The 27,855-nt window shown below is 45.6% G+C and overlaps 1 protein-coding gene across 2 annotated transcripts in view; it reads right to left on the bottom strand.

The window, feature by feature from the left end:
• POU2F3 (POU class 2 homeobox 3) overlaps positions 1–27,855 on the bottom strand; it is a 95,640-nt gene that overhangs the window by 39,788 nt on the left and 27,997 nt on the right. For both annotated transcript variants that reach the window (XM_083481130.1, XM_083481132.1), the window contains one exon: positions 12,529–12,563. In XM_083481130.1, the coding sequence (XP_083337256.1) occupies positions 12,529–12,563 (35 nt within the window). The remainder of the gene's footprint in view (positions 1–12,528; positions 12,564–27,855) is intronic.

Genomic DNA, 27,855 nt, shown 5'->3' with positions numbered 1-27,855 from the left:
AAAGGAGCATCCCAAAATGTGCTCCTCCGTTCTAGCCCCCTCATCCTGTTTCTAAGTACAGAGCTAGTGTGGTACAGCAGTTAGATCTGTACTTGGAAGAACCAGGTTCAAATTCACTCCCCACAGCTGCAAAGCTAACTGGGTGAATTACTGTCTCTCAGCCTAACCTACCTCACCAAGGTTGTTACAAAGGGAAAAAAACTGAGGAGAGAGAAGAGCTAGTTGCAGTCCTTTGAGGAATGGAGGAACACAAACCTAAGAAACAAATGCATCAAATTGGCAGAATGGGCTTGTAATGCTTCAGAGTGCATATTTTTGGATGCCCAAAACTCATTGCCTGTAGAAAATCAGCATGTATTATAGTATTTTAATATTTTTTGGAAGCCGCCCAGAGTGGCTGGGGAAGCCCAGCCAGATGGGCGGGGTATAAATAAATTATTATTATTATTATTATTATTATTATTATTATTATTATTATTATTATTCACAATGAGTATGCTGCTGGGATAAAACCTAGAATCACAGAAGTGTAGAAATGTACAGTTGAAAGGGCTAATCTCATCCGACCCCCTGCAATGCAGGGATCACAGCTAATCACAACCTTTCTTTTTGCTGTGCTGGATTTCTGCTTGCAGGGAGCTCTTTTTTGTGTGGAATCCATCATCTGCATCTGAAAGCAGCGCTGCCTGTTTGTCAGTTTCATCCCCAATATTCTTCTCCTGCATGTATGCAGACCCAAAAGCACCTGTTAAAAGATCTGACTTCGGGATCTATAACCCAACAGGTGACACGGCCTTTGTGAGAAATGAACGGGCAATAGCAGATCACATGTTTGGTTGCTCTGCAGAAGCCTAATCCAGTTTCAAGGGTCACCTTGGCACATGATCGATGGGTATCTCGTTTCAAGGCTGATGAGAAAAAAAAACCCCAACTAAACAAAAACAAAACAAAACTTGAACAACAAATGGTGGGTGATGGAAAATGATCAAAGCTCACTTGCATAACCCGTTTGGAGGTGTTTCATAAACATTTCACAAGACAGGAGAGTGATGAAGAAGGAACATCTCCCAACCTGCCTGTAATTACTCGCTCCAGCTTTTCCCTTACCTATAAGGGCAAAGGAAAGGATAGGAGGACGATTACGTCTAATAATGATCACGAGAAGAAGAAAAAACAACCCTGTGTTTTGTAACTGATCTATAAACTTTTGGCACAAAGCTGCTTCATGAAGACATCCTGCAGACACAGCAGTGCTGAGGCTGAGCCCCACAGGAACGAGATGAATGAATAACAGCACATCAGCAGGGCTCCGGTGGGAGGGACAGAGATGCGGGCGGAGATAGTCAGGTGCCTCTGGCCCTGTCAAACCAACTCGAATGTTTCACTTACAAGTCTTTCTCATAAACAGGAGGCCAGTTCCTCTTGCCTAATGTCTCGAGGACTGATGAAATTCTCCCAAAAAGTTCTTGGAAATGGCAACGGCTATTTTGCGGCCTCCCTCCACCCCACAGCCTTAGGCTGTTTGCTGGAGAGCTCCCACACTCCATTTGTGGGATCAGGGCCACATGGCACACTCAGCATCCCCTCCTTGCTACTTCAGAGGCTGCATGCATCTGAATGTTGGTTGCTAGGCATCACAAGTGAGGAGAGGGTTGTGGGGTTCACCTCTTGCTTGTGGGCTTCCCAGGAGAGGTCTTTTGTTAGCCACTTTGAGAGCAGGATGCTGGATTAGATTTTCCCTAATATACACATTTTTGGTCAGGTAAAGGGACCCCTGACCATTAGGTCCAATCATGACTGACTCTGGGGTTGTGGCGCTCATCTTGCTTTATTGGCCGAAGGAGCCGGAGTACAGCTTCCGTGTCATGTGGCCAGCATGACTAAGCCGCTTCTGGCAAACCAGAGCAGTGCACGGAAACGCCGTTTACCTTCCTGCTGGAGCGCTACCTATTTATCTACTTGCACTTTGACATGCTTTTAACTGCTAGGTTGGCAGGAGCAGGGACCGAGCAACGGGAGCTCACCCCGTCGCAGGGATTCAAACCGCCAACCTTCTGATTGGCAAGTCCTAGGCTCTGTGGTTTAACCCACAGCGCCACCCACTTCCCTTTTGGTCAGGTATTTCTCCTTAATAGAATTCGTTTTACATGTTCTTTTCATGATTTACAGTGGTACCTCTGAATACTAACGGGATCCGTTCTGGAGCCCCATTTGCATCCAGAAGCAAACGCAACCCGCATCTGTGCCTGCATGTCGCGATTCGCTGCTTCCGTGCATGTGCGTGACATCATTTTGACCGTCTACGCATGCGCGAGTGGCAAAACCCGGAAGTAACATGTTCCGTTACTTTTGGGTCGCCATGGAGCGCAACCCGAAAGCTCTCAACCTGAAGCAACTTCAAGCCGAGGTATGACTGTATATGCAATTTTGTGCACATTTTACCCTTGTATATGCATTTTGGTACACATTACTAGGGCTGATCCAGCAGCCAGGTGCTTCTTATTCCAATTCTCATTCAAAATGCCAAGATAAACCAGAGAAGAAGATGAGCTTCTGATCAGCTTGCACATTCCAGAAATTCATGCACCACAAGCAGAAAGCAAACACTCTTAGGTAAAGGGGTTTGTTCACAAGGGGAAAAATATATCTTGAGATGACTCATGCTAGCCAGCCAAATCACATGCCATAAAAACAATATCCCACCTCTGGGCGAATGGGAAATTCAGTCTTACGCCCACATATGGAAACTGACCAGGCAGAGCAAGTGAGCAATAATATTAGCATCCAGCAAATATCTGATATGCTTGTTCAGCTGCAGATTAATAACAAATAACTAGATAAGGCTGATTTGGCAACTGGTAGGCCCTCAAACTATCCTTTCCCAGGGCTAAGGATGTGTGACTCGGTAAATTTCGGTTTCTCTGAATATTTCACTGTCATATGGTACACCTGTAGCAGCAAAACCAAGATGACGTCATCTGTCCCACCAGAAATATAGAACATGTACTTCCTGTATCAGTCTCTATAGCCATAGCAGGTGCTGTAACTCTCCAACAGTTTGACTTTATCCCTGAAGATGCACTCTTCCATTGTCTCCCAAGACAGACGAATGCCAACAACAGTCTAAAGTTCAGTTCTCCACATTTCTACATCAGTTTTCTTAAAAAACCCCCAAAACAAACAAACTATAACCGTTTGTCTTGAAAACCCACCAGTGTTTTAGTGCAAATTGCTCCAAAAATTGCTTTTATGCAATTTTCCCTAATAGACACATTTTTTTTTTGGGTAAGGCATTTCCCCCTAATATAATTTTGATAACTTTTATGGATTTTTCTGCACACTTTACCTTACTATATGCATTTTTGTACATATCGCTAGCCTGGAGAACAGCATTGCAAAACTCAGAGAAGTATAAGTTTTGAAGGATGACTGTGTTTCGTTTTGCATACTGCTTTTGCAAAGTGTGGATGAGGGAAGTTCCCCTTTAAATTTGAATCAAACCTCTCCTGATTTTTTCCACTTGATTTATTTCGTACTTTTTCTGCTAGTTTCGACTTTATAAATTAGATGAAGAAGGTAGGTTCCCCAAATTATGATTGGCTTAGTCCCGATTAAAAACTCCACAGGTAAACAAATTGTCTCTCCACAAGGTTTAAAATGGTTACAGACAACCAAATATATGAGATTATAGGAATTGTATAGCAGTTGAAGGAAGTCAATCTTTTTTCTTTTCTCTTGATATTTTTCTTTTCTCTCTCTCCCCCCCCCAACACTTTTTCTTTTTTGCATTTTTCTTTTTATTATTCCTTTTTTGGTACATGTTAGTTAAGGTAATTTGTATTATTTGTATAACGGTATTCCTTTTTGTATGTATGTAATATCAATATTGCAAATAAAATTTCAAAAATAAAAAATAAAAAACTCAAATTTGAATCAAATCATCTTCTCTGTCCCTAGCCTGCACTCTGTGCAACAGCCTAAATAAATCTAGACCCTTCAAGGACACAGCACAGATTGGAATCTACAACACAATTCAAACATGCACACAACACTGCCTCTTCGGGATAAAATTTATCCTGCTTTTCTGGGTGGTGGGAAGGAACATGGAACCCACCCTGCTCCCATCAGTTATTCATGGGTTTCTGCAAACATCATTTCTATCTTGCCATGATGTCTACGTTCTACCTCCATTCTCATGCCTCCTGCATCATGCCTCTGAATGTTAGTCACCGGGAATGGCAGGTGAGCAGAGTGATGTTGGGCTCATGTCCAACTTGCAGGTTCCCCCAGGCATCTATCTGGTCAGCCACTGTGAGAATGGAATACAGTGGTACCTCGGGTTACAGACGCTTCAGGTTACAGGCGCTTCAGGTTACAGACTCCGCTAACCCAGAAATAGTATCTCAGGTTTGCTTCAGGATGAGAACAGAAATCACGCAGCAGCAGCACGGCAGCAGCTGGAGGCCCCATTAGCTAAAGTGGTGCTTCAGGTTAAGAACAGTTTCAGGTTAAGAACGGACCTCCAGAATGAATTAACTTCTTAACCCGAGGTACCACTGTACTGGGCCACTGTCCTGATCTAGGAGGCTCATCTCATGTTCTTATGCAGCTGCTCAGAGAACGGAAGGGCAATTTGGAACGACTTAAGAGATGTTAAAAAGGGACGCGGGTGGCGCTGTGGGTTAAACCACATAGCCTAGGACTTGCTGATCAGAAGGTTGGCAGTTTGAATCCCCGCAACAGGGTGAGCTCCCATTGCTCGGTCCCTGCTCCTGCCAACCTAGCAGTTCAAAAGCACGAAGTGCAAGTAGATAAATAAGTACCGCTCCGGCGGGAAGGTACACAGTGTTTCCATGTGCTGCTCTGGTTCGCCAGAAGCGGCTTAGTCATGCTGGCCACAGCATACGTCAGCTCCCTCGGCCAATAAAGCGAGATGAGCGCCGCAACCCCAGAGTCAGACATGACTGGACCTAATGGTCAGGGGTCCCTTTACCTTTAAGAGATGCTATGTCCAAGCCGCTTGATCAAAGTCATGCTGGGGAAGTCTGGCAAGGTGGGGAGTGCAGATTCTTATGCGCACTCATAACCTCCCCAACTTTTGTGTCCCCCCCTCCAACCCCAGAAAAGCCATCCTATGTAGAGATGCAATACAATGACCATTGCTCTTCAATAATAATAGCTTTTCAAGTACCATCCCTTCATGTATTGACATGCACAACCGACCAGATGGTAAAATAAAAACATAAACAAAAACAAAAAGATCAGGAGTAAGAAAGGCCAGCAGCGTAGCCACCCATGGCAGTGGGGGCAAGTCACCCAAGGGTGCAGGGGCGAGCCACCCCACCTCCTGGCTGTGCCCATGCTGCTTTTTCTGGCAATGCTGGGCCCACGTAAGGGTGGCCCACTGCTGATGGCACCCATACACCAACCTGTGGTTGGATAGCCCTCTGGAAGCTGCCGCCCAGTGCAGACCGCTCCCCCTAACTACGCTACTGAGAAAGGCAACTTGTTACTCCCGTAGCCCAACAGCCGTTAAAAACTGAGGCTGAGGTGAAATGACCCAGTTCGCCGCACCCACTTTTGGTGATAATTCAGAGGACCTGCAGAGCATTCTGAAAATGATGTTCTACTCAGAATAAGCCCATGAAATGCTGCCCTCACTCTGAGTTGGCTTTGTGATGTTGTCACACAGCCAATATGAACTGGCTATGTAGTACAGTGACACCATCAAACTGGATTTGGATTAGTCAGATAATGTCCTGCAACTTTGTGGCCCTTTTCTTTTTTAGCTGACACCTGCCAAGAAAGCATAGTCATCACGGCTAGTAGCCTTTGATACCTCTCTCCTTGAATCTGCAGATGGGCAAGAGCATCTACCGTACCCAGCTTCCCTAAGCAGGTGAGAAGTTATGATCCCCTCACTTCCCCTGGACCTTAGCTAAGGTTTCTAACTTAATTTGCAACCCATTATGCATTTGCTCATTTTTTAGACTTTGACGTGTGTTTTTTATTTGAATAAACTGGGCACCACAGTTTAAGAAGGATATTGACAAGCTAGAATGTGCGCAGAAGGGGGCAACCAAGATTATTGAGGGTCTAGAAACCAAGCTTTATGAGGAATGGTTGGGGGAGTTGGGTCTGTTTACCCTGGAGAAGAGAAGACTGAAAGGTGATACGATGGCCATCTTCAAATATCTCAAGGGTTGTCACATGGAAGGTGGAGCAAGTTTGTTTTCTATTGCTCGAGAGGATAGAACCTGAACCAATGGATTCAAATGACAAGAAAGTAGATTCTGACTAAACACCTGGAATAACTTTCTGACAGTAAGAGCTACCAGACAGTGGAATGGACTACCCTGGAAGGTGGAGTCTCCTTCATTGGAGGTTTTCAAGCAGAGTTTGGAGGGCCACTTGTCAGGGGTTCCTTAGCTGTGATTCCTGCATTGCATGAGCCTTGGGGTACCTCCCAACTCTATGATTCTTTGACATGCTGGATGTGTCATGTTTAAGGACACCACTGGGGCCTGCCCCTTGTGCCATCACCAGGTGCCATCACTAGGTCTCATGTGTGGGCTCTGAAATTTCAGGGTCTTGGATGTTCTTGAGCTGGCAACCCTATTGTGTGATACAGGTGGGATGCATGTCCTTTTCAAGGGCTTCCCATTGGATCATCCAGTTGTCAGAACAGGACAGTGGGGCAGATGGGCTTCTGGCCTGCTGCAGCTGTGCTCTTATGAGCAAACAGTAAGGGAAGTCTGTTGCCTTCCTACCCTTTCTCTGAGCTCCTGGAAGCGATCAGATTGGCTACTGTGGGAAAGAGGATTCTGGAATAGGTAGGCCATTGGCCTGATGGATCAGGGATCATCTGATGTTCTTATGAGATGAGGCTCTGGAAGGGCAGAGTGAAACTGGGACCAGGCAGAAAGAAACAAGAGGGAGATCTGATGCAGCAGCCAACGGAACACAACAGAAGATGACAAAAAGCAAACAAGCCTCAAAAAAACCCTTGAGGGCAACAAGCCGAGAGCTCACCAAATTAAAAATCGGTTAGCTCACAGCTGGCTCGTATTGGAGAAGATTAATTAAATGCACACAAGCTTAGTACTTAACACCTTCAAAGGGGTTCAAAGGAGTGAGAGCCTTGCGGTGGAGGCTGGGAAATGCATGTCAGGAGACAGGAATGGTATCAGCTCTGCCATACAAAGCCTGTTTTTTGGAAGGCCTCCACTTTTGGATCAGCCAGAGAAAAAAGTCAGGGCACCATGATCACCTAACTTAGTGCCCTGCTATCTATTCAAATTCTGCGCCAAGGGATTGCGACAGGACGGGAGGAGGAGAGGATTCTGCAACCGGTGTAAGTAATGGAAGTGTAACCGATTTGCATCGTTTGAGAATGCAACTTTATAAAAGCCCTGCTGGATCTAAAGGAGAGTCAGTCCAGTCCAGCTTCCTGCTTTCCAAGGTGACCCATCAGATGCCTTTGGAAGCACAGAAGCAGCTGTTGTTATTCCTAAGTACACTACCTCTGAGCATGTCACTTCCATCCAGACCTCATCATGACTAACAGCTGCTGAAAGATGTCCATGATATGCCTAATCTCCATTAAAGGACACAAATTTGCATGCATTTGTTCTGCATTTTTATCTATTTTGCATAACATAAGCTGGTTTTGTTAGCCTTGGGGAAGGGCTAGGAGCTACTGGGGCACTGAAGCTTCCAGCCACTTATAATCTTATCCAGCCATCTCTTTGTTTTTCCCGAGCTTTCGGCAAGCATTCTTTGCTCTTGCCCTTTCACTCATACATTTTCTGTCCTGAGGGCTAGAAACTTGGTCTTAAAAAGGAGAGAGAAAGAAGCAGAGATTTCCAGGAAATGTAACTCAGTGCCAATGACCAGACTGTGGACATTTTCTCTTGCAGAACTGCAGCAAGCACATCATCTTGCTCAAAGGAGGCACTGCGCTATAATTTTTTCTGCTCAACATTGCCCGGTGTGGACAGCGCAAGCTCTTCCAACCCTGCAGACATCACTGTTCTCACAGTGGCCAATGAGATGCAAGGAGGACCCAAATGCAGGAGCACTCTCCCCTTCTGAAGTTATTCAGAAGCATTACTGCCTCTGACTGTAGAGGCAGAGCCATCTTGTTTAGTTTCTCCTCTTTAAAACTCTACTCTCCATCTCAAACTGCAGCTGTGCCAGCAACTGACTACAGGGAAGAACTCTGGCTGGGGAGTCAGGTTTGGACTGAAACACTTTAGTTCTCTGTGTAACTGTTTTATGTGTGATGAGCCACCAAACTGAAGGTTACAGCACCTGCCTAGACAGTGTAGTACCCTTGGGGCTTGGAATAACCTGACTGACAACTGGATTCTAACAGACAGTAAAGATTGTAATAAGGTTTCCTGAGCTCTGGGATGCTCTTGTATCCCTCGGTCCTGATTTCTGGCTTGCTGCTCAGTCCTGCCTTTTTTCCAGCTCTGACACACACTTTTGCCCTGACTGCTAGCTCTTGGTTCACCTCAAACCCACAGTCCAGCCCGGATGCCTGGAGATGTCCTGCTCTCGATTTGGTCCCAGCTGAGGCCACCCATGGCCCCAGCCAAACCCTGCAGGGAAGCAGCTGGCAAGCAGCATCAGAGAATGTATTTGGGACAATGCAGGATGACTCTCTGGCATAAGCAGCCTGGTTCTTAGCCCCAGCTCCACAAAATGAAAACAGCCTAAGGCAAATGGAACAAACCCCCAGGGAGTTTCAGACTATATTAAAATAATAAAAATAAAAATAAAGCATTCACACAGCGAGACCTGTTTGCTGAGCACCTGGTTCCCTGCCCTGATGGGCTGCTCCCACACTCAAGAAACTCATCTCCCCATTTACATCTATACCACCTTCATCTGGAGAGAATGCACTGCTACTTGTTTACATCTGTTGCAGCAGATACCTGCAGTGGCCTGCCTCTCTCTCTCTCTCTCTCTCTCTCTCTCTCTCTCTCTCTCTCTCTCCTCCCCCCATGGCCACACCTTTATTTTGGTTCTACACCATGCAAATTCTTCACCATCTGCTTAGGACTGCTGGGAAGAACCTCCCAGAAGATTGGTGCTTCCTTTCAACCTTTGTGACAAATGACAGATCTGCCTCTCTTTCTATCTGCAAATCACTCCCAGGACTGGCAATGCGGAAGAGCAAGGTGTCAGGCAACTGCTTGCTAGACTTCCTCCTCTCTGAGCCATTCCACCACCCTTTACACTTCCTTCCCAGAACATGCCATGGTGGAAAACAGGCTCACAAACGACATTGCAACACCTCTCAGCCTAACCTACCTTACAGGGTGGTTGTAGGGATTAAACCAAGAAGAGGAGAACCATATATGCTACCATGAGCTCCTCAGAGGAAAAGGTGGGGTGGAAATGGAATAAATAAATAAATAAGGCTCATAAAATCCAGCATCCTTTCCCCACAGTAGCCAGTCAAAGACCTCCAGGAAACCAGACACAAAGCCCTGTGGCCATCCTCTGTTGTTTCCCCGAAACAAGAGGTCTTCATGGGTACGCTGCCTCTCAGCAAAAGGACTCCATATAGCCATCACTGCCAATGGTAGCCATTGGCAGGCCAAACCTTTTGTGTGCATGCTAATTTCTCTAATCTGCTTCAATGGTTCTCTAAGGCAATGGCAATAGCCACAGTTTATGACGACAGATCCTGCAAATAAATAATACATCTTGGATGAACTAGTCCCCCCCCCCAATGTGTCCTGAATCCATCCACTGACAATCTGCTTCATTGGATGATCCCTGGTTATAGCATGGGGGGGGGGAGAGGAAGAACAAAAAAAGATCTTTCACTTTCTCCCCCACTGACCCTCCTGGATCAGGCATCTCAGTGCCCCCACCCCGCAGGATACCCCCTGCCAGATTTGAGGGGGCTGTCGGCAGCAGCAGTAAATAGTTATGAGCTGCCATTTAAAATTTCTAACAATGCTAGAATTTCTAAAATTTCTAACAATGTCATATTTCAAAAAGTTTTGTACAAAGTTGTTGAGCTTTTTTTTGGCAAAATTGAAAGAAAAGATAAGAAAGAAGACTTTTTGAGCTAGTTTTAATGAAAATTGGCAACAACGACACTGCCATCATGGGTTGCCATACAGATGGATTTTCCTGGATATTTTGCTGATTTACTCCTGGACACTGATTCCCACAGCAGTATTCCAGGTATGTCCAGGAAATTCTGAACGTATGTCAACCCTAAACAATGTCCCTGATGTGGAATCACTCAGGTAAGGAAGGATTGAACTAAATGACCCTTGTGGTCCTTTTCAATGTTACAATTCTATGATTCTATGAAATCTGTCCATTTCAATTTCACATTATCCCCAATCTTTGTTTTTCCAATTTCTACATTGCGGTTGGCATCTGTCTGTCTCGGCAAACAATGGAAGAGTGTGCCTTCAGGGGTAAAGTCAAACTATTGGATAATTACAGTGCCTACTGTGGCTGTACAGACCAACACAGGAGAGACATGTTTGGTTGCAGCTGGGGCAGATGAAAGTGGCCAGTTGTGCTGATTCAGTTGCACCATGGTGTTTCATCTCTTTGTGCTCCTCCCAGTGATCATTCCTCCTTTAGTCACTGCTGTGGATGTACGGCCTGACTGCCTGTCTCCAGGCAGTACAGTCATCTGCAAGGGATTCCCACATATTGAGGTTAATGCTGCCAGACATTGTAATGTAGAGCTGGTCTGCCAATGGCCCTGGTGCCTGAAGCCAGCTCCCTGTAGAGCATGTCCTTGGGGATCCTGCCATCTTGGACATGTGTGCCATGTGGACATGACCAAGCCAGCATAGATGTTGCTGAGGCAGAAGTGTGAGCATGCTGGGAATGTGGACTTGAGAGAGCTTATCTTTGTTTGAGAGTGTGTCCTGCCATGTGATGCCCCAAATCTTCCTGCACATATGGAAGACATTGAGGCATTGCTTTGGGCAGGTATAAGTTGCTCCCTCTCAACACGCAAGCCTGGTAGACCTTCATATTGGTCTTTACCACGTGCCTAGGAGTTGATGGTGTTCCCATCAAGGGAAGGAGGGACATCCAGCTTTCCCAGACCTGCAGAGTCTGGACGCTGCTGCTAGCTTCTGTGTCAGTGACCATGTTTTCCCTCTAGTACAGTTCTTGATAGTGCTCTGTTCATTGCTTCAACTGCTTGCTGTTGTCTGTGTTAATCTTTCTAGACAATGTTTCTAGCAGTGCAGTTTTCCTGACTGTTCATCCAAAGGCTTTCCTCATGCCTTCATACATTTCACAAGTGTTGCCAGTACCAGCAGTGAGTTGAGTACTCTGGGATAGCTTTAGCAGGTAGTGACTTAAGTTATGTTTTCTGTGAAGTGCCATTGTACATAACAGAACTTGCATGCCATTTTCTTGAAACTGATGTCTATTCAGTGTTCTTAAATACTTCGCTTTGGAGCATACAGAACAACTCCTCCCCAGTCTTTCTCCCATGCACCTTCTCCAGAGTGACCCTAGGAGTCGATCCTCTGTGGCTGACTCACCTCCTTTCACCTTGATTGGCTCCAATCAGTACAAAGAGTGAAAACAGATCTTCCTAGTGGCCGCAAAGCTCCCCCTTCATGCTGATTGGACAGCTCTAAGGTGCTGAAAAGAGGGACCCTGCTGCAGAAATAGTAACAGGGCTTTGACTTAACCCTTGACCCTGGAGCATTCTCCTAGAAAGACCTCACTGGCATACTGGTTTTGTATCTATAAGGAAAATTGGGAGGGACTACTGAAATATTCAACCCCCACCTGCAGTCTGAAATGGCACATCCCATCAACAGATAAATCATATGGGTCTTCTGCTGGTTTACTTTAGCCCTGGGCTTTATCAAGAGTATCTCTGCAGATGCTTTCCTGTTAACAACATCTGTCAAACGCGTCATGGCCATTTGCAGGTGTGTTTCCTAATAAACAGCCGCTTATCTCCGAGTTGTGCATGAGTCAACGCATTGATACATGCCGAGATGGCAACTCGAAGGAAAGTTAACAAAAGCTTCATTGATGATGAATCCCAGCCAGACTCCTGTCTGATGAACTTGCTCACGTCTTGAAAGATGCTCAGGTGGAAAAAATCTGAGATTGGGATCAACTTAGTTTACCCTCCAGACATGGCGAAGCGAAGCTTGGCCAGCGTTCGCTCTCTGTGGGTGGAAAGCTTGGAATTGTGGGATTGAAGAGCTGGAAGGGTCTTTGGATGCCATCAAGCCTAAGGCCACATTCGCACTATACCTTGATCCATTTAATAGAAAAACAGAATAACAGAGTTGCAAGTGACCCCCCAACGGCCATCGAGTCCAACACCTGCAATGCATTTTAAGCCAGTATTGTGAACATAGACAACAGGTACTAATTCAGATGTAAAGCACACAGTTAACATCTCACCTCCCTTCCATGCTCCTTTGAGATTTGGGTCACATGAAAAAACAAAATATCAACAAAGCCTATGTGGCACTATGCATCTGCACGAAGGACATTTACCTGTCTGCTGAAATCCAGTCCATTTCGTTCATTTCCTGTAAATGAAATGAAAAGGGAGGGAGAGAGAGATTGAGAGAGAGCGTAAGATTAGTCAAGACTGCTACTTTAGCAAAAGAACAAGTGCGCAGGTCCTCAGCTAAAGGCTGCATTTATCTATTAAAGCTTGTCACAGCTCAGGACCTGGGTATCTAAAGCACCTCATTTATTTATCTATTTGCTTGTTTGTTTGATTGCTTTTATTATTATTATTATCATTAAAAACCCACTTTCAGGAAAAAGTTTTGAGGGCTGCGCAGGGCTGCCTGCCCCCCCCCCATGAGGCAGGGTGAAGCAGCCACTTTGGGCAGCACAAGCCCCCAAGCTGACAACCACATGGGTGTTCTGCCCATCCTGTCACCTCCACTGAAGAAGCAGTAGCACTGACATGGGTGTCCATTTCCAGTGAGATGTCAGAGATATTTCTGGTGAGAGCTTGGTGGATCCAGCGTGGCTGGTGGCGTAGCCGTGGCAGGGTGACCCATCTCATTTTGCCTCCTGCCATTGAGGTGCAGTGGTGTCTGGTGCCCATCAGAACAGGTAGGGTGGAAGGCAGGGAGGCCAACAGTAGGTGGTGCCAGAGCTAACAACAGAGCCAACTCAAATTCTCATTTCAGCCTCATCTTCCTCCCTGCTGAGTTGTAAAAGGGCAACAGTGAGATAGAGGAAGAGGAAGCTGACAGGCAGGGCCTCCCCTTGGACTCGTTGCAAGTAAGAAGGCAGGCAGGTGGTGGTGGGTTTTATTAGGTAGTTGAGGGACGATATTAACTATATTTTATCCCTCTACAGGCCCACATGTGTGGGTTAACATACAAAAAGGATCAACTTAACACTTGAACTTAAAAGCACAAGGCTGAGCAGAGCATGTCCCATTTTAGGCAATTTAAATGAAAGCACAAGACTTTGCCATTGGGCTGATCTCCCCCTTTTGAATACTGAATACTGAAAAGTAAGTTTAAAACATATACTTTGCTCACAGCCAAGCATTCATCTTAGCAGCAGCAGCAGCATTAAGAGTAAATACAGGTCAAATACTTGTGTTTACAGCAAAAACAGCTTCAGGCATGTTCCTGATGCTGGAGTAAGAAGAGGCCTGGTTGGCTGACGAGAGAGGAGAAGAGGAGGAAAAGGAAATATTTATTTGCTTCTTCCTCCCAGGAGAGGAGGGGAAATGACATCACACAGAGCCTTCTCTACCAATCACATTTATATGGTCTGAGTCTGTCTATCAGCAATACGACTCTATGGTTTTAACTCCTTCACATGCTAACTAGCAAGAATATGCCTTGTTACAGTTTTCTGTACATCTCCCACAAAAGGGGTGCTGAGGTTGGTGGGAACAGTACCCCATTGCTCCAATGCACCAGTCTCCAGTGCAAGATCTTCAGAGGCCCTTTACAAGGGTTGACCTTGTTAATATGCCACCCTGTGTTAGGCACCAGGCTTTGGGAATGAGCCATAAGGCTCTGGCAGAGTCCTAGAGCCCTCCCTTCTCCTTCCCAAAACCTGGTATGCACTTGCCCAACTTTGAGAAGGAGGCATGAGTCCTCATGCCCTCTTCTGGAAACTGGGGCAAGCACTTATCGGGCTTTGAGAAGGTGTCCACCTTGGCTCCGTGTCCAGTGCCCCCGTAGAGCTTGCACTGCCCTAAATCCGCCTCTGCCTTTTATCATCTTTGAAGAAATCTCATTCTCACATATGAAATGGGTCATCCTAACTGGGAGATGCCAAACTAATTACTATTTATCCCTTTGGCAGAACACTCTGGGGAACAAAATGCTCCATGACTCTTATCTCAAGGACTGATGCAACAAACCTGCTATGTAAGTTCCACTGAGGTGATAGCGGCTGTCAAAGGACTTGCCCAAATGGGTTTTAAGGAGAAGGAGGGGTGTGAATCTGGATCGCCAAAGGACAGAACCCAGCACCCTACTCACTGCTCCAGCCTCAGTGGGAAAACATGATCTAATTTACTGATATTCATAGTGTGCTTTTGCATCCCAGAAATGGCACTTAGTGACATTTATGGCAATTAACCATTCAATGCACTCAAACAACATTAAAATTAAGAAATGGATAAAAATCTGAATAGTGCACTGACAGAAGTATATGCAAACCTCCCTCACATCATCAGAGCAGTATAAAATGTTAGTCCAAATCATCCTTGCAGCCCAGTCCTGTCCAGTTGTTATTGGGATCTACTTCCCAACAGCCTTAGATAACATGAGCAATGTTTTGAAAACCCCAGAATAAAAATAATAATAATAACAAGACAGAGGGAAGCAGATTAGGTAAAAATCTGGGCTGCACCTGCCCCACACAGAACAAAGTTCCAAGTCTCATGTGTACTAGACCACAATGTTTTCATTAATGTATTTTCATTTATGCATATCCTGGTTTTCAGCCAAGTTTGGCTTCCAATATATGATCAATACGATCTGAAGAGAAACCAGTCTCCTGGAGATGCCATTGGCTATGAAACTACATCACCAGAGGTCCTAAGAGCCATTTTCATACATCACGATGTCGGGACAGTTTTATCCTAAAGTACCTGCTACTATGGGACACGGGTGGCGCTGTGGGTTAAACCATAGAGCCTAGGACTTGCCGATCAGAAGGTTGGCGGTTCGAATCCCTGCAACAAGGTGAGCTCCCATTGCTCAGTCCCTGCTCCTGCCAACCTAGCAGTTCGAAAGGACGTCAAAGTGCAAGTAGATAAATAGGTACCACTCCGGCAGGAAGGTAAACAGCGTTTCCGTGTGCTGCTCTGGTTCGCCAGAAGCGGCTTAGTCATGCTGGCCACATAACCCGGAAGCTGTACGCCGGCTCCCTCGGCCAATAAAGTGACATGAGCGCCACAACCCCAGAGTCGGTCACGACTGGACCTAATGGTCAGGGGTCCCTTTACCTTTACCTTTTACCGGCTACTATGTTTCATTAACTGTGTTGTGTTCTGATCCATATATACGATGCACTTTTTCTATGCCAATAAAGGAGATCGATTAACTTAAATTGATCAATTCAAATCCACAAAAAGGTACACAGTATTAGGTAGGTGTGATGGTTTTTGTGGCAGTTTGCTCTGGTGCCTTGCTGTTGGTGACCCAACTCAAATTCCAGGCTCTAACCTGGAAGAGAAGAGAAGTCTTCTCCAAAAATATTTCCCTCTGGATGTTTTGGACTACATCTCCCATAAGCCAGAGCTGATGCAAAATAGAGTTCCAAACATCTGGAGGGCACTGGTCTGAAAAAGGCTGCTTCAGTGGAAAGGAGCAGAAGCACCTGTCGATGGACTCAGGAGCTGATAGTGGCAAAGGTATGAACCAAGTTGTCCCTTTGTTGGTCTGCAGAATATTCTAGTCCCTGGGTGACTTAACAGCCCTTCCCCAATACCTGCATACCAAAACCCTCTGCCACTGCCCCCATCAGATCGATCCAGGACAAGACTCAACAAGCAAAACCCAACAAGCAGGGCAAGGTAGTGGAGACAAGGTGAGGAGGGTGAAAAAAAGGTGGGAGGCTGCAAGATTACGATCAGGGTGCTTTTACAGCTGCCTTTTGCACAACTCACTGAATCTGGCAGATAGCATTTCGAAAACTGTGTAAACAAAACTTTGCATTGACAAACAACATCAATGGGAAGCTGCCATAAACCTCTTCAGACTCCTTATGGCTCTAGTGCAGTATTGTCTGCTGTGACTAGTAACAGCTCTCTGCAATCTCTAGAGGAGGTCTACCTTTCCTGTGTCCTGGATATGCCATTGGTAGAACCTGAGACCTTCCTGCATGCAGAAATGTGCATTCTCCCACTATGGTAGAAACATACCGCAGATTGCAAAAAGCATCGGTGCAATTGACTGGGAATGTGCCTCTGGGTAAGTAGTGTATTGAGATGAATGGGATCCGACTAGGGTGCACTCCCATTAACACCTCGCTGGATTATCAGGGCACGAGCCCTTGCAGAAAACAATGGGTAGAAAACCAGGTGAACAAGCTGTTAAAGAAACATGCCATTGACTATGGGAGCAATAGACCTATGAATATGCTGCATATATGCTGCATATGCATGGAAGTACACAAATGTCTCCAGGGAGGATCGGTGATCCCAAACAAACAGCGGCCAGTGCTGCACACGCAGAGCTGCACCCAGAGGCCCAGCATGCCTCAAGAGGCATGGCACACCTGCTAGCGTTTTGAAATGCCAAAGAAAACTGGTACCGTGCCTGAAGCTGCCTCAGCGGGATCTTAACTGATAAGGCAGAGTACAAATATAGGGAACAAATGCATGCACATGTACATACCATGAACTCTATCATGGACCATGATGGAAGCGAAGGGAGCAGACATATAGTTATGCACTCAGAAGAACTTTGCTTAACGCTGCGTGGGTGATGTGCCCATCCTGCACTGGTCATGAAGGGGCAAAACATTGCACGGCGCTGCCTTCCCGTCCCTGTGGTTCCCCCCCCAGATGTGTTGTTGGAAATGAGTGTGTATCACTCCTGCTGCTGTTTGAATAATGGTGGTGATGGGGAGCAGCACCCAGACAGAAATGAGAGAGCTTTGGAAGGAGGCAACATGTCAAAGAAACAGATTATATCCTGCTGTAATTCAGATTGCAAACCCAAAAGGCACATTTGAGGGCAAAGGACACAAAGCTCAGCATTCACTGAAATGGATGGGGGGCGGGGAGAGCTTGCCGCTGCAGTTGTGGTTGCTCTGTTTTATTTATTGTGTAGATCAAATTTTCATTGTGATGTATAATTCTTTTTTGCTCGCATATTACTGTTTGGTTACAACCTGCATTTGGTTGTCTTATTAATTTAATAAATAATTTGTCTCTGTGGGGGTTTGTTGTTTTCATTTGCTATGACATTCTTCCTTTTTTGGGGCATTTTTATATTGTAGACTGCCCTGCGATCCTCAGATGAAGGGCGCTAAAGAAATTAAATTTAAAAATTGTTGTTATTATTGATAACCTTATTTCTGTAATTTTGAGTTGCTTCTCAATATTATGTTGTAATGTTGTAATCTGCTCCAGAACCATAAGGTGAAGGGTAGCTTAATAATAATAATAATAATAATAATAATAATAATAATAATAAAATAAATAAATAACAACAACAACAACAACAACAATGATCACTATGACTACTACTGTTACTATTACTGTTATTATTATTTAAACTTATTTTGCCTTTTCTCCCAAAGGAGCCCAGGGCAACAAACACACAAATGTTGAAATAACTGAAACATCTAAAAGCAACCAAACCACTTCTATTCTTTCCAGCTGAGTTTGTGTGGGAGAACTTAAGAACGCAAGAAGACGGATTAGACATGTCAAAGAAACATAAAGGTCCATTTAGCCCAGCATCCTGCTTCTTCCAGTGACCAAATGGATGCATGTGAGGAGCCCAGAAGCAGCAACCAAAGGCAATAGCCCTCTGAACCTGGGCGATGCCATCATGACTAGTAGCCATTGAATGATCCATGAAGTTTTGGTCTGACCCCCTTTCGAAAAGTCCTCTAAATTAGTGCCCATTGCCAGATCTTATGGCAGGTGCCAGAAACGGCTTGACCAAACCTGCCCACTCCAGAAGAATGTTGCCTGCCCCCCTATTTGTCAGCCCAGGGTGCATCCAGGTGACCTGTTTATTGAGCATGTGCCTTGATTTGTTTTCAGGCAGATTACGGTAGATGATGGGGCCTGTTTCAATTAGCATTCCTTCTGATTTGTTTGTGGAGAGGTTAGATGAAGTTGCATCAAACGCTGTCTATACTTCCCAAGGCATTTCCCCATCCCTTTCCTTGTCACAAACTGTCCAACCTGGCGTGCTTCTTGCGCAAGACCTCCCAAACAACTAAAACTGTGCAAGCTGAATTTGCAGGTGTGATTAAATCCCAGCTGAAAACAGAGTAGGGGAGTGGGAAACACAATCTGAAGCAACAGAACTTTATGGGAAGCTACTCTAAGTTGTAGGGCCTGAGATGCTGTCCCTCATCATCCCTCACTCCCTTCACCTTCAAGAAAACTCATTTGATCACTTGTCATTTGTCAACGATGACAAAATGGAAAGACATAGCTTGCAGAAGGGAAAGAGGAAAGAGGTAAAACTGACTAATTCTAGTCTATATTTCTATCCTTTCTTCTCCATGTGTTGAGGTATTTGGGCTCTTAGAATTGACTGGCCCCTGCAGAAAGTTATTTTTGGACCACCACAGAGTTTATTTGGGGTCTTGGGCAGAACACCGCTTTCCTTTTAAGCTAAAACAAAGATTTCCCAAGGGAAACATGTGTACCTAGAATGCTTCTAAGCACTGCATTCATTTTTGAACCAGCACCTACAGCTGAGGCAATCTCCCACCTCTGTTGTGAGATGCGAAAAGCAAGAAGCTTCATGAAATGTCCAGTCTTGCCTGACTCCAGGCTACCAGATGGGTATAAACGCCAGGATAATATTTGCATTCGGTGAGAATCTCTCGTCATTTCTAGCTCAGCTCAATGCCCCCGGGGTTCCGAGAAAGCCAGGCCAAATCTGGACCAAAATGCCAGATGCAGAAATGATTAATCCTCTTAAGCAGCTGCATGATGTGTGTTTGTGTGAGAGAGAGACCTAATTTGGCAGTTAATTAAAAAAAAAGCTGCTAAATTAATTGTACCAGCATGACAGCGGGGAAAGTAGTGCCAACACTCAAGTCTAAATTTGCAGAAAATTAAAGACATAAATAAATCTGTGTATTGGTCATTTGAGTGCTAATGTGCATTGAGTTCCTAAGGAGCTAAATGGATCTTCTGTCTTAGGAGACATTATGCCTTTGAATACCAGGAGGGATCTATATACAGTGGAAGGCTGTTCCCTCCATGCCTGGAATATAAGTTTCAGTCTCAAATAACCTGCCTAAAAGCTATTTTTGGAAACTGAATACTGAGTCAAACAAACAGAGCAGTTAGAAAAACATGAAACTTCCTTTTTCCAGAGTCAGGCCAATGGCCTATCTAGTTCATTACTGTCTGCACTGACTGGTAGCAGCTCTTCAGAGTCCTGCTCAACCCTACTTGGAGAAACCAGGGATCGAACCCAAGACCTTCTGCATGCAAAGCCTGTGATCTATCACTGAGCCACGATCCTACCATGGCCAGTTCTTAATTTCTCCTTTGCACCTTGGCTCAATACATTTTTTTCTGCCATCCTAAGCATGTTTCCTCATAATCAAGTCCCACAGACCTCAATGGGATTTACGGTACTTACAAGTAAGCTCACTTGAGCTGAACCATAAAGAAGGCTGATCGCCGAAGAATGGATGTTTTTGAATTCTGGTGCTGGAGGAGACTCTTGAGAGTTCCATGGACTGCAAGAAGATCAAACCTATCCATTCTGAAGGAAATCAGCCCTGAGTGCTCACTGGAAGGACAGATCCTGAAGCTAAGGCTCCAGTACTTTGGCCATCTCATGAGAAGAGAAGACTTCCTGGAAAAGACCCTGATGTTGGGAAAGATGAAGGGCACAAGGAGAAGGGGACGAAAGAGGACGAGATGGTTGGATAGTGTTCTCGAAGCTACATGAGTTTGACCAAACTGCGGGAGGCAGTGGAAGACAGGAGTGCCTGGTGTGCTCTGGTCCATGGGGTCACGAAGTGTTGGACACGACTAAACAACAACAACAAAGCTCACTTAGCTTTGCACCTTTAACAGGTCTGGAAATCCTCACCATGCCACAATAAAGGCACCCTAGCATTTTGCGAAGTCCATGGGGACAATCCTTCTTCTGTACACTTCCTGAATGCAAGTCCCATCTAAACAGATCCATTTCGACAGAGTTTGTGCAAGAGACGATCCTACTGCATTATGCCCAGGGAGTTTTGTCAGGAAGAGGGGTCAGCTAAGGATTTTTGGAGGGAGTGCTCCCAGTTTTCCTACCTAACTGGATCCACCCCACTCCCCAGCTTGGTGTGCACATGCCAAGGGTGGTGTGTGCAATGAGCAGGGCTGGATCTCAGCAATAGGTGCTGGGAGAGGAGCTTGCTTCCCTCCCTTGCTGGCCTGGCACCAGCCAGGCATGAGTCTGCTTTGCATAGCCTTGGCACCAGCTCTGCGACTTTGCCTGGGGAGGTTTCCCTGGAGAGGAGGAAGGAGAGAGAGAGAGTGGAGCAGCTCAGCAGTTCCCGGTGGAACTTCAGACTTTTTATTTTTATTAAAACGGTGAGATTTTGTGCGTGTGTGTTTATCACTCAATATCACTAGCAAATCAGACGATAAATCAATCAACTCTCTTTCAAACAGACAACATACACGCCACCTCCTGCTTATGTCGCAATCCCAACTCTGGGATATTGATGAGCCTTGCAAGATGGTGAGGGCGGCTACTTTCGATCAGCCTTCACTCAACCTGATACCCTCTGGGTGTTTCACAATACGGCTCCCATCAGCCCCAGGCAGCATGGCCAGTGGCCTGGGGTTGTGGGCAAGCAACAACTGAAGGGTCACAGGTGCCCCCCATAACCCTTATTGAGTGTGATCTCTGTTTCCTTCCCTGTCTAGTGAATAAAATGAACCGACCGCAAGTGCTGGAAAGTGTTGATTCATAGCACAATCCTAACCATGTCTACCATCTTTTGAGTGCCTGATTGGTATAGAATGGGCTTCCTCTAAGATGGGTGGTGATTCATGGAAGTGAGCATATAAGGCATAGTCAAACTGGCCAATTCTAGCATTTAAGTCGCCTGCCACTATCACTGAGGCTACAGGGAACTGATTTAAGGGTAGCCAAATTCTGTGTGTTTGCCATAAAACTTAGGGAACAAGCTGTGCTATCATAATGATTAAGGCCTTAAATGATAATTTTAGGTTATATGTTAGTGACTAAGTTTCAATTTATATATATTTTTAACTGTAGTGTTCATGTTATACCTAATTGCAAATTCAAATGCACCTCTATCATGTTTTATGACTTCCTTGATATTGTATGTGGGCTGGAACTGGTCTGTGACCGAAATAATAGATTCAAATTCAAACCATGTCTACTGGTTGGACGCAGAGGAATGGTGGGAGGAACCTAGCTGGGGAACCCCCAAGGAAATAGGGCTCAGAGCTCAGAGGGGATTGGTGGTGGGACAACAGTGAGGGAGAAGAGGGACCAGACTGGGAAGAGGAGGTGTCGGAAGCTGAAATGGTAACAGGGCTTAGTGAGCTGGGAAGCTCTGCGGGAGAGAGAAGACCAGAATCACTCGCAGAAGCTGAAGCAGAAGAGGGAGAGGAGGGAGATAAAAAGGCAAGCTGAACCGGTCAGCAGAGCTTATCTGCACAGAGGAAAGTCAAGGGCCATCGCAGTGAAAAAGGAAAGTTGTGATGTTGGAGATCTGTGAAAGTTCTAGCATTTTGTTTTTGTTTACTCCAGCCTAGAAGATGGGGAAGCTTTGTCATTGGATGCCCGTCAGCCCCAGTCAGCATGGCCAGCGGTAGGACTGGGTGAATCTGTCCATTTCAGTGTTTCATTTTCCCAGTTACTATCATTTCCTCATTTAGTTAGTTAGTTAGTTATAAGAAGTCTTCATGAAAATTCAAGTGCATTTTGGTGCAAATTTCTCCTAGTATACACATTTTCGTATGCCTTTTTGGCTAACATACACATTTCATTTGTAAAGCAATTTCCAACAAAACATATTGCATTTTTGTATGTTCACTAAGGCATGCATCCATATGCACATTTCACTGCATTTCTGTACAAGTTACTTGGCTGGAGAATGGCAATGCAAAATTCAGAAATGTGAATTTCAAAGCCTGGCTGCATTTTGGTCTGTGGGTTGTTTCAGAAAGTGCACACACACAACTTTATATTCGGTGTTCAATGCACACTCTTTCTGCTGAGTCTTGCTCTTTCTTCTGAGTCCACACACCGTCTGGACTGTCCCCACTTTATATCCCTGATAAAGTGCTTTTTTGCAAACTAGTTTTATTTTGAAAATAAAAGCTAATTGCTGAGTGATTCTACTTTACAGTGTGTGTTGCATTTGAAGGCAGTGCCCACTCATCTGGGGAATGGGGAGAGGGCAGCATTTATGGCACAGCACAGCTGCAGCTGGTCGCCGGCGGGGAACCATCTTCCACATGGCCAGGGGATGGAATTGTCACTTGGCACCACCCTCCTTCAGCCATGCTGGGCCATATCTGGGGTAGGCCTTGCCTGCAAGGCCAATCAGGGCAGGGGGAAGGGGGGCATGGCCCTGCTGCCCCTTCCATATTTAATAGGGTGACCATGTGCAATCTGCCTTCTTTGTTGACCATCAAGAGATTTTTTATCCACCCACCCAGTCTGCTAGGGGCCCTCTCAGCGGGAGAGCAGGCAAGTTGGCATAAGGATCTTGCTAGAGTTTACCTGGCTGTCATATTCAGGGCCAGGGAGGAGTTTTCTCCTGCAAGCAAATTGGCTGACTTGCAGGTTTTCACCTACTTCATAGCAACTACCACAACTTTGGAAGATAAGGCATTGGGCTGGATCCTTAGTCCCTATGGGCTAAAGGCATCCAGGAGGACCAATAGGTCAAAACACCTCTCCCAATGGCAGCTTGTGCCTGGTTGTGGCACTCAAATCCATGTCGGGGGTGAGTCTGCAGCACATAGTTGACCCCACAGAGTTCCTATCAGGCATCACGCGGGTTGCCTGGTGCTGGATACATGCCCATTGTCTTAGCCAAGCCTACTCACATCTGTAATAATAAAACTGTGGCCTAATTTAACCCAGTACCAATCTCCTGTGTTCATTTCCTTGGTTTCTCCCCACACTGGCCATGAACTTCTTGCACCTGTGGTGGCAAATGGAGGCAGTCCTAATTGGGGGGGGGGATTGTATCCATACCAGCCCAACAGCATATGCTGTGGGTGGGTGCACAATCACCAGTTCCTTTTGCCTTGATCTGGGGCAGGTGTGGTAAGAGATAGGTGCAATGACCTAACCAAGGGGAGGGGTTTCACGTGTGTGTCAAGCAACCCCACCCACCCTTCTGGACAGTAGGATCTAGAATAAGGTTACCAGATTTCTATCAACGAATCCGGGAACACTTTTCAACTTCAATGGATTTTGTCAGGGGGCTGATTTGTAAATCCAGGGACTGCCCCAGAAAACGGGGACGTCTGGTAACCGTAATCTAGGATCAATCTAGATTGAAAGTAGCATGTTGAGACTGCTGAGTGGCTGGAGCTTCACCAGATAGAGACATGTGTATAGTGCTCAGGTTGCCTGGCAAGCACTTTAAAAATAGCAGCAATAAGTCCTTCACCTCGGTGTTTCTTTAAGGATTATTATTATTACTACAATTAATTTATTAAGCACCTTCCAAACCACTGCCATAAGGCAATTTTACACATAAGGTAATTGCAAACAATTAAAACAACAACAACGAAAAGTGCCTTTAAAGCAAGACCAAAACCCTAACCAGGGGACACTCATGGGAGAGACCCACTTATCCAGGTGGGAAAGCCTATGGGAACAAAAATGTCTTCAACCATTTTCATAAAGTGTCAGCAGAGATCTTGTTGCACAGAATAGGGGCAGCCCCACTAAGCACTAAAAGGACTTCTGCAGAGAGGACTTCTGCAATCTTTGGCACTTGTAGAAGAGACTCTCCTATAGATCACTGCAATCTACAAGGTGTTATAATATGGTGGGCTCTCAAGCAACCTGGCCCTGAACCATCTGATATGTTGGTACCAACCTCTAGAACTTGCCGTGGTAGCAGATTAGCAGCTAGTGCAAATCCCACAAGCAACAGTTTGCCCCCATCAGCCACCAGACTTTCCCAAGGGTAGCCCCACAAGCAGAACATTGCAGTATTCCAATTATCCCTTTAAAATCTGCACTGAAACAGGAGAGGGAAGGACTTGTTTCTTTCCCCATGAACAGATGGTGTGGATTGGACTTTAATGGGTCCATCCACCCCAGTCCCAGTCAGCATGGCCAATAGTCAGGAATGATGGGAGTCCAACAGGGCTAAAGGTTCCCCATCCTTTGGCACAGCCATGGTGCTGGGGAGAGAGGTGTTTATATTGCTCAATCCTTCCCCACCTGACCTAAGTGAAATCCCCTTCTCTAAGCCATTGGCAGCACCAGGGTTAGTGGAATACAGCTACCTCTCATAACATAAGAAGAGTTAACGACATGCCTCGCATAGCTGTCAACGTTTCCCTTTTTTTAAGGGAAATTCCCTTATTCCGAATAGGATTCCTCGCAAGAAAAGGGAAAAGTTGACAGCTATGGGCCTGTAGGAAAGTCACAAGCAGGGCCCAAGCACAAAAGCCCTCTCCCTTCTTGTGGTTTCAAGCAACAGGTTTCCAGAAAGCACTGCTACCTCCATTGTGAATTCAGAGCCTAGACATCACGACTAGTAGCTGTTGCTAGCCTTCTCCATAGATTTGCCCAATCTTCTTTTAAAACCACCCAGGATGGTGGCCATTGTTGCCTCCTATGGAAGTGAGTTCCACAGTTTAACTATTAACTGCATGAAGATGTCCTTTATTTCATCTGTCCTGAATTCTCCTATATTCAGCTACATTGGATGCCCACAAATTCAAGAGTTAATGAGGGAGAAACCCACTTTCACCATGTTGTGCGCAATTTTATAAACTTCTAGTTCAGTTGGTTGAAGCGTGGTGTTGGTTATGCCAAGGTTGCAGGTTTGATCCCCGTATGGGAAAGCTGAATATCCCTGCATTGCAGGGGGTTGGACTAGACGATCCTTAGGTTGCCTTCCAACTCTACAATTCTATGATTCTATGACCACGGACTCACCTTTTCTTTAAACTGAAAGAGTCCCCATTGCAACAACCTTCCCTCCATCTGTTCTATCATTCTGGACGTGCTTTTCTGCACCTTTCCCAACTCTACAATATCATTTCCGAGAGTATCTCACAACGCAACAGCTTGGATTAAAGCATTTCCCAAGTGGAGATCATTGTACATGTGCAGCATGAAGTAGTCAGCAAAGCAGTTTGCAAGACTGAGAGGTACCGAATAATGGAAAGAATATGGCATTGGAGAGCTGTTCTGCAGAACTGTAGGGACCTTGAGGAGGAGAAGACCAGGGTGGAGCGAGATCTCTAGTGTGAAGCTGAGTGAATGAACTGATTTATTACGGTCACAGACCAGAAATACAGACATATACAGCAACAGAGACCATGCAAATATAAATAGGTTAAAATTAAACTCTATAAACTAAAGCACGATAAATAGTACAGGTGTAAAACAGTTGAAATATATAGGCTAAAACCTTAACTGCTAATTTAAAATATGTGTGAATAGTGTGAAGCTAAATCTTTGAGAATGGGGAGCAAGAAATGTTCCCAGGAAACTCATTCTGACGTATGGAGCATTTAACAATTATATCCCATGCAGTTGAAGAAGTAAAGAGGAATAATGTTGATGGGGGGGGGGACTTTTTTAAAGGCACCAATTATCTTGGAGTCAAAATATGGCACCATTGTGCCAATAGAAGTGCCATAAAGAAGAGGAGGTCCATGGCAGGGGACCCATCTCACATATGGATGGGAGAAGCGAAGCTCAGAAAATTGGTTCTGCACACATTATGATTATTGGAATGAATATGGATGGCACTGCTGGAGGTTGAGGACTAGGAGTGGTGTTCCATGGAATTCCTTGAGGGATGGGCCCCCAGGCCCCAGCAAAATGCCACACACGCTCTCGGTAGCTGGGAAGCCACACCTGCCTGCCTGCTGCTGCAGGGCTGGGTTGGACAACCGATGATGGGGGAAAATACATTAAAAAGCAGCTGGTTAAAATGAAAGCAGCAAAAACTGAAGCCCTCTCAGTAGCAGAACTAGTTAACTGGTGTGCTTGTTAACCAAATGTCCATCTAGTAAAACATTTGTAGCTGCCTGAAGAAATTATCTGAAGGGCAGGCTAAAAATGCATCCATAAATAACAATATAGTCCCACATGCTGCATATGACAGTGACCAGTCAAATGCTGTGGAGGGGGGTTGCAGCTCAGTGAAGGGGGTCCCAGGTTTGATCCTCAATGGCATCTCCAGGTACCCCTGGGAGAGACCTCTGCCTGAAACCCTAGAGAGCTGCTGCCAGTCCGTGAAGGCAATAGTGAGGTAGATGGAACAATAGTGTGACTTGCTCTAAGGCAGCTTCCTATGCTGCTCTCTTCTTTCTATGGGGAGCCTATAGACAGGGCATGGAAGCAAAGGCAATGCATAGGAACTCAGAAAGCCATATTGTTTTGTCTCCGCTAATTGTAATAATCTAATTGCCTTTGCAGCTTTACGGGCTGAGAAGTGCACTTAACCCGCCGTAGCGGCCGTTGAGGACTAGCAGAATCGCGGTCGAAAACAGCGTTTGCGGGTTACATTCCAGCAAGGCGCAGGGTGAATTAGCCCTGCAGCTGCACACCTGTCCTCACTTGCTTTGCCCCACAAGAACAAAGAGCATGTCACCTGATGCTCGGCGCTCGCACAAGCACCCTAAACAGCTGTAAAAGTGCACCAGAGTCAAAGCCACAACAAATGAGTAGTGCCTCTTAATTGCATCGGGAGGGAAGGCAGAGCGGCAGATAAAAGTGATTTAACGTTTTTTTCCTCGCCATAAAAGCACTGATCAAAAGACGTTGTGGGGAGAATACCGGCTCTGCAATATTTTGGCTGAAAGTGCCCAGCTTGGTGAGGAGTGCATGTGGCCGCACTCTCGGGACCCACTGTATTTGGTGCCCATAAAGATTTCTCTTCCAGGCTCAAAGGAAGCCTCCCCACTAGCCTTACCCTGTGGCTTGGCTCATTGTTAAAGGCACCCGGATCAGTGCTCTGCAAGTATCTAAGGCATGGCTGCACGCCTTTGCTTCAGCTTTCTGCTTCTGCCGCAGAGTTGCCTAAATAACGAGGGTTAGCGGGCAAGGGCGAATGTGTCCCCATTGGGCAGTTTGGCCCACGCTAAAGCTCTCACACAATCGTTTACCTGCGTGCACAGCTTCCAGCTTAACTGGGGTTGTCAGGTTGCAAACTGAGAGATTCTACCTGTGAACATGTAAATCTGCTGCTAAATCAGGAGAATAATCTACAGCTCCTTCCAAGTCCCCCCTCTGTCTTACACACACACACGGGATGGGAGAGGAACCCATTTCAAAGGAATTCATAAATGGAATTTGTTGGTTGTGATGTAATCAAAGCTTGCTCCAGTCTGAGTCACTTGTTGCTTTTATCTTTAATTAAAAAAATAATAATCAAATGATTATATGCAAAATTTATATATGTGCAATACATTTAAAAGAGTCAAGCCCCATA

The sequence above is a fragment of the Podarcis liolepis genome (genome assembly GCF_965112155.1).
Source record: "Podarcis liolepis genome assembly, chromosome: 16".
Classification (NCBI taxonomy): Eukaryota; Metazoa; Chordata; class Lepidosauria; order Squamata; family Lacertidae; genus Podarcis; species Podarcis liolepis.
The sequence above is the reverse complement of the archived record's forward strand: the minus strand, read 5'-3'. Positions and strand labels throughout refer to the sequence as shown.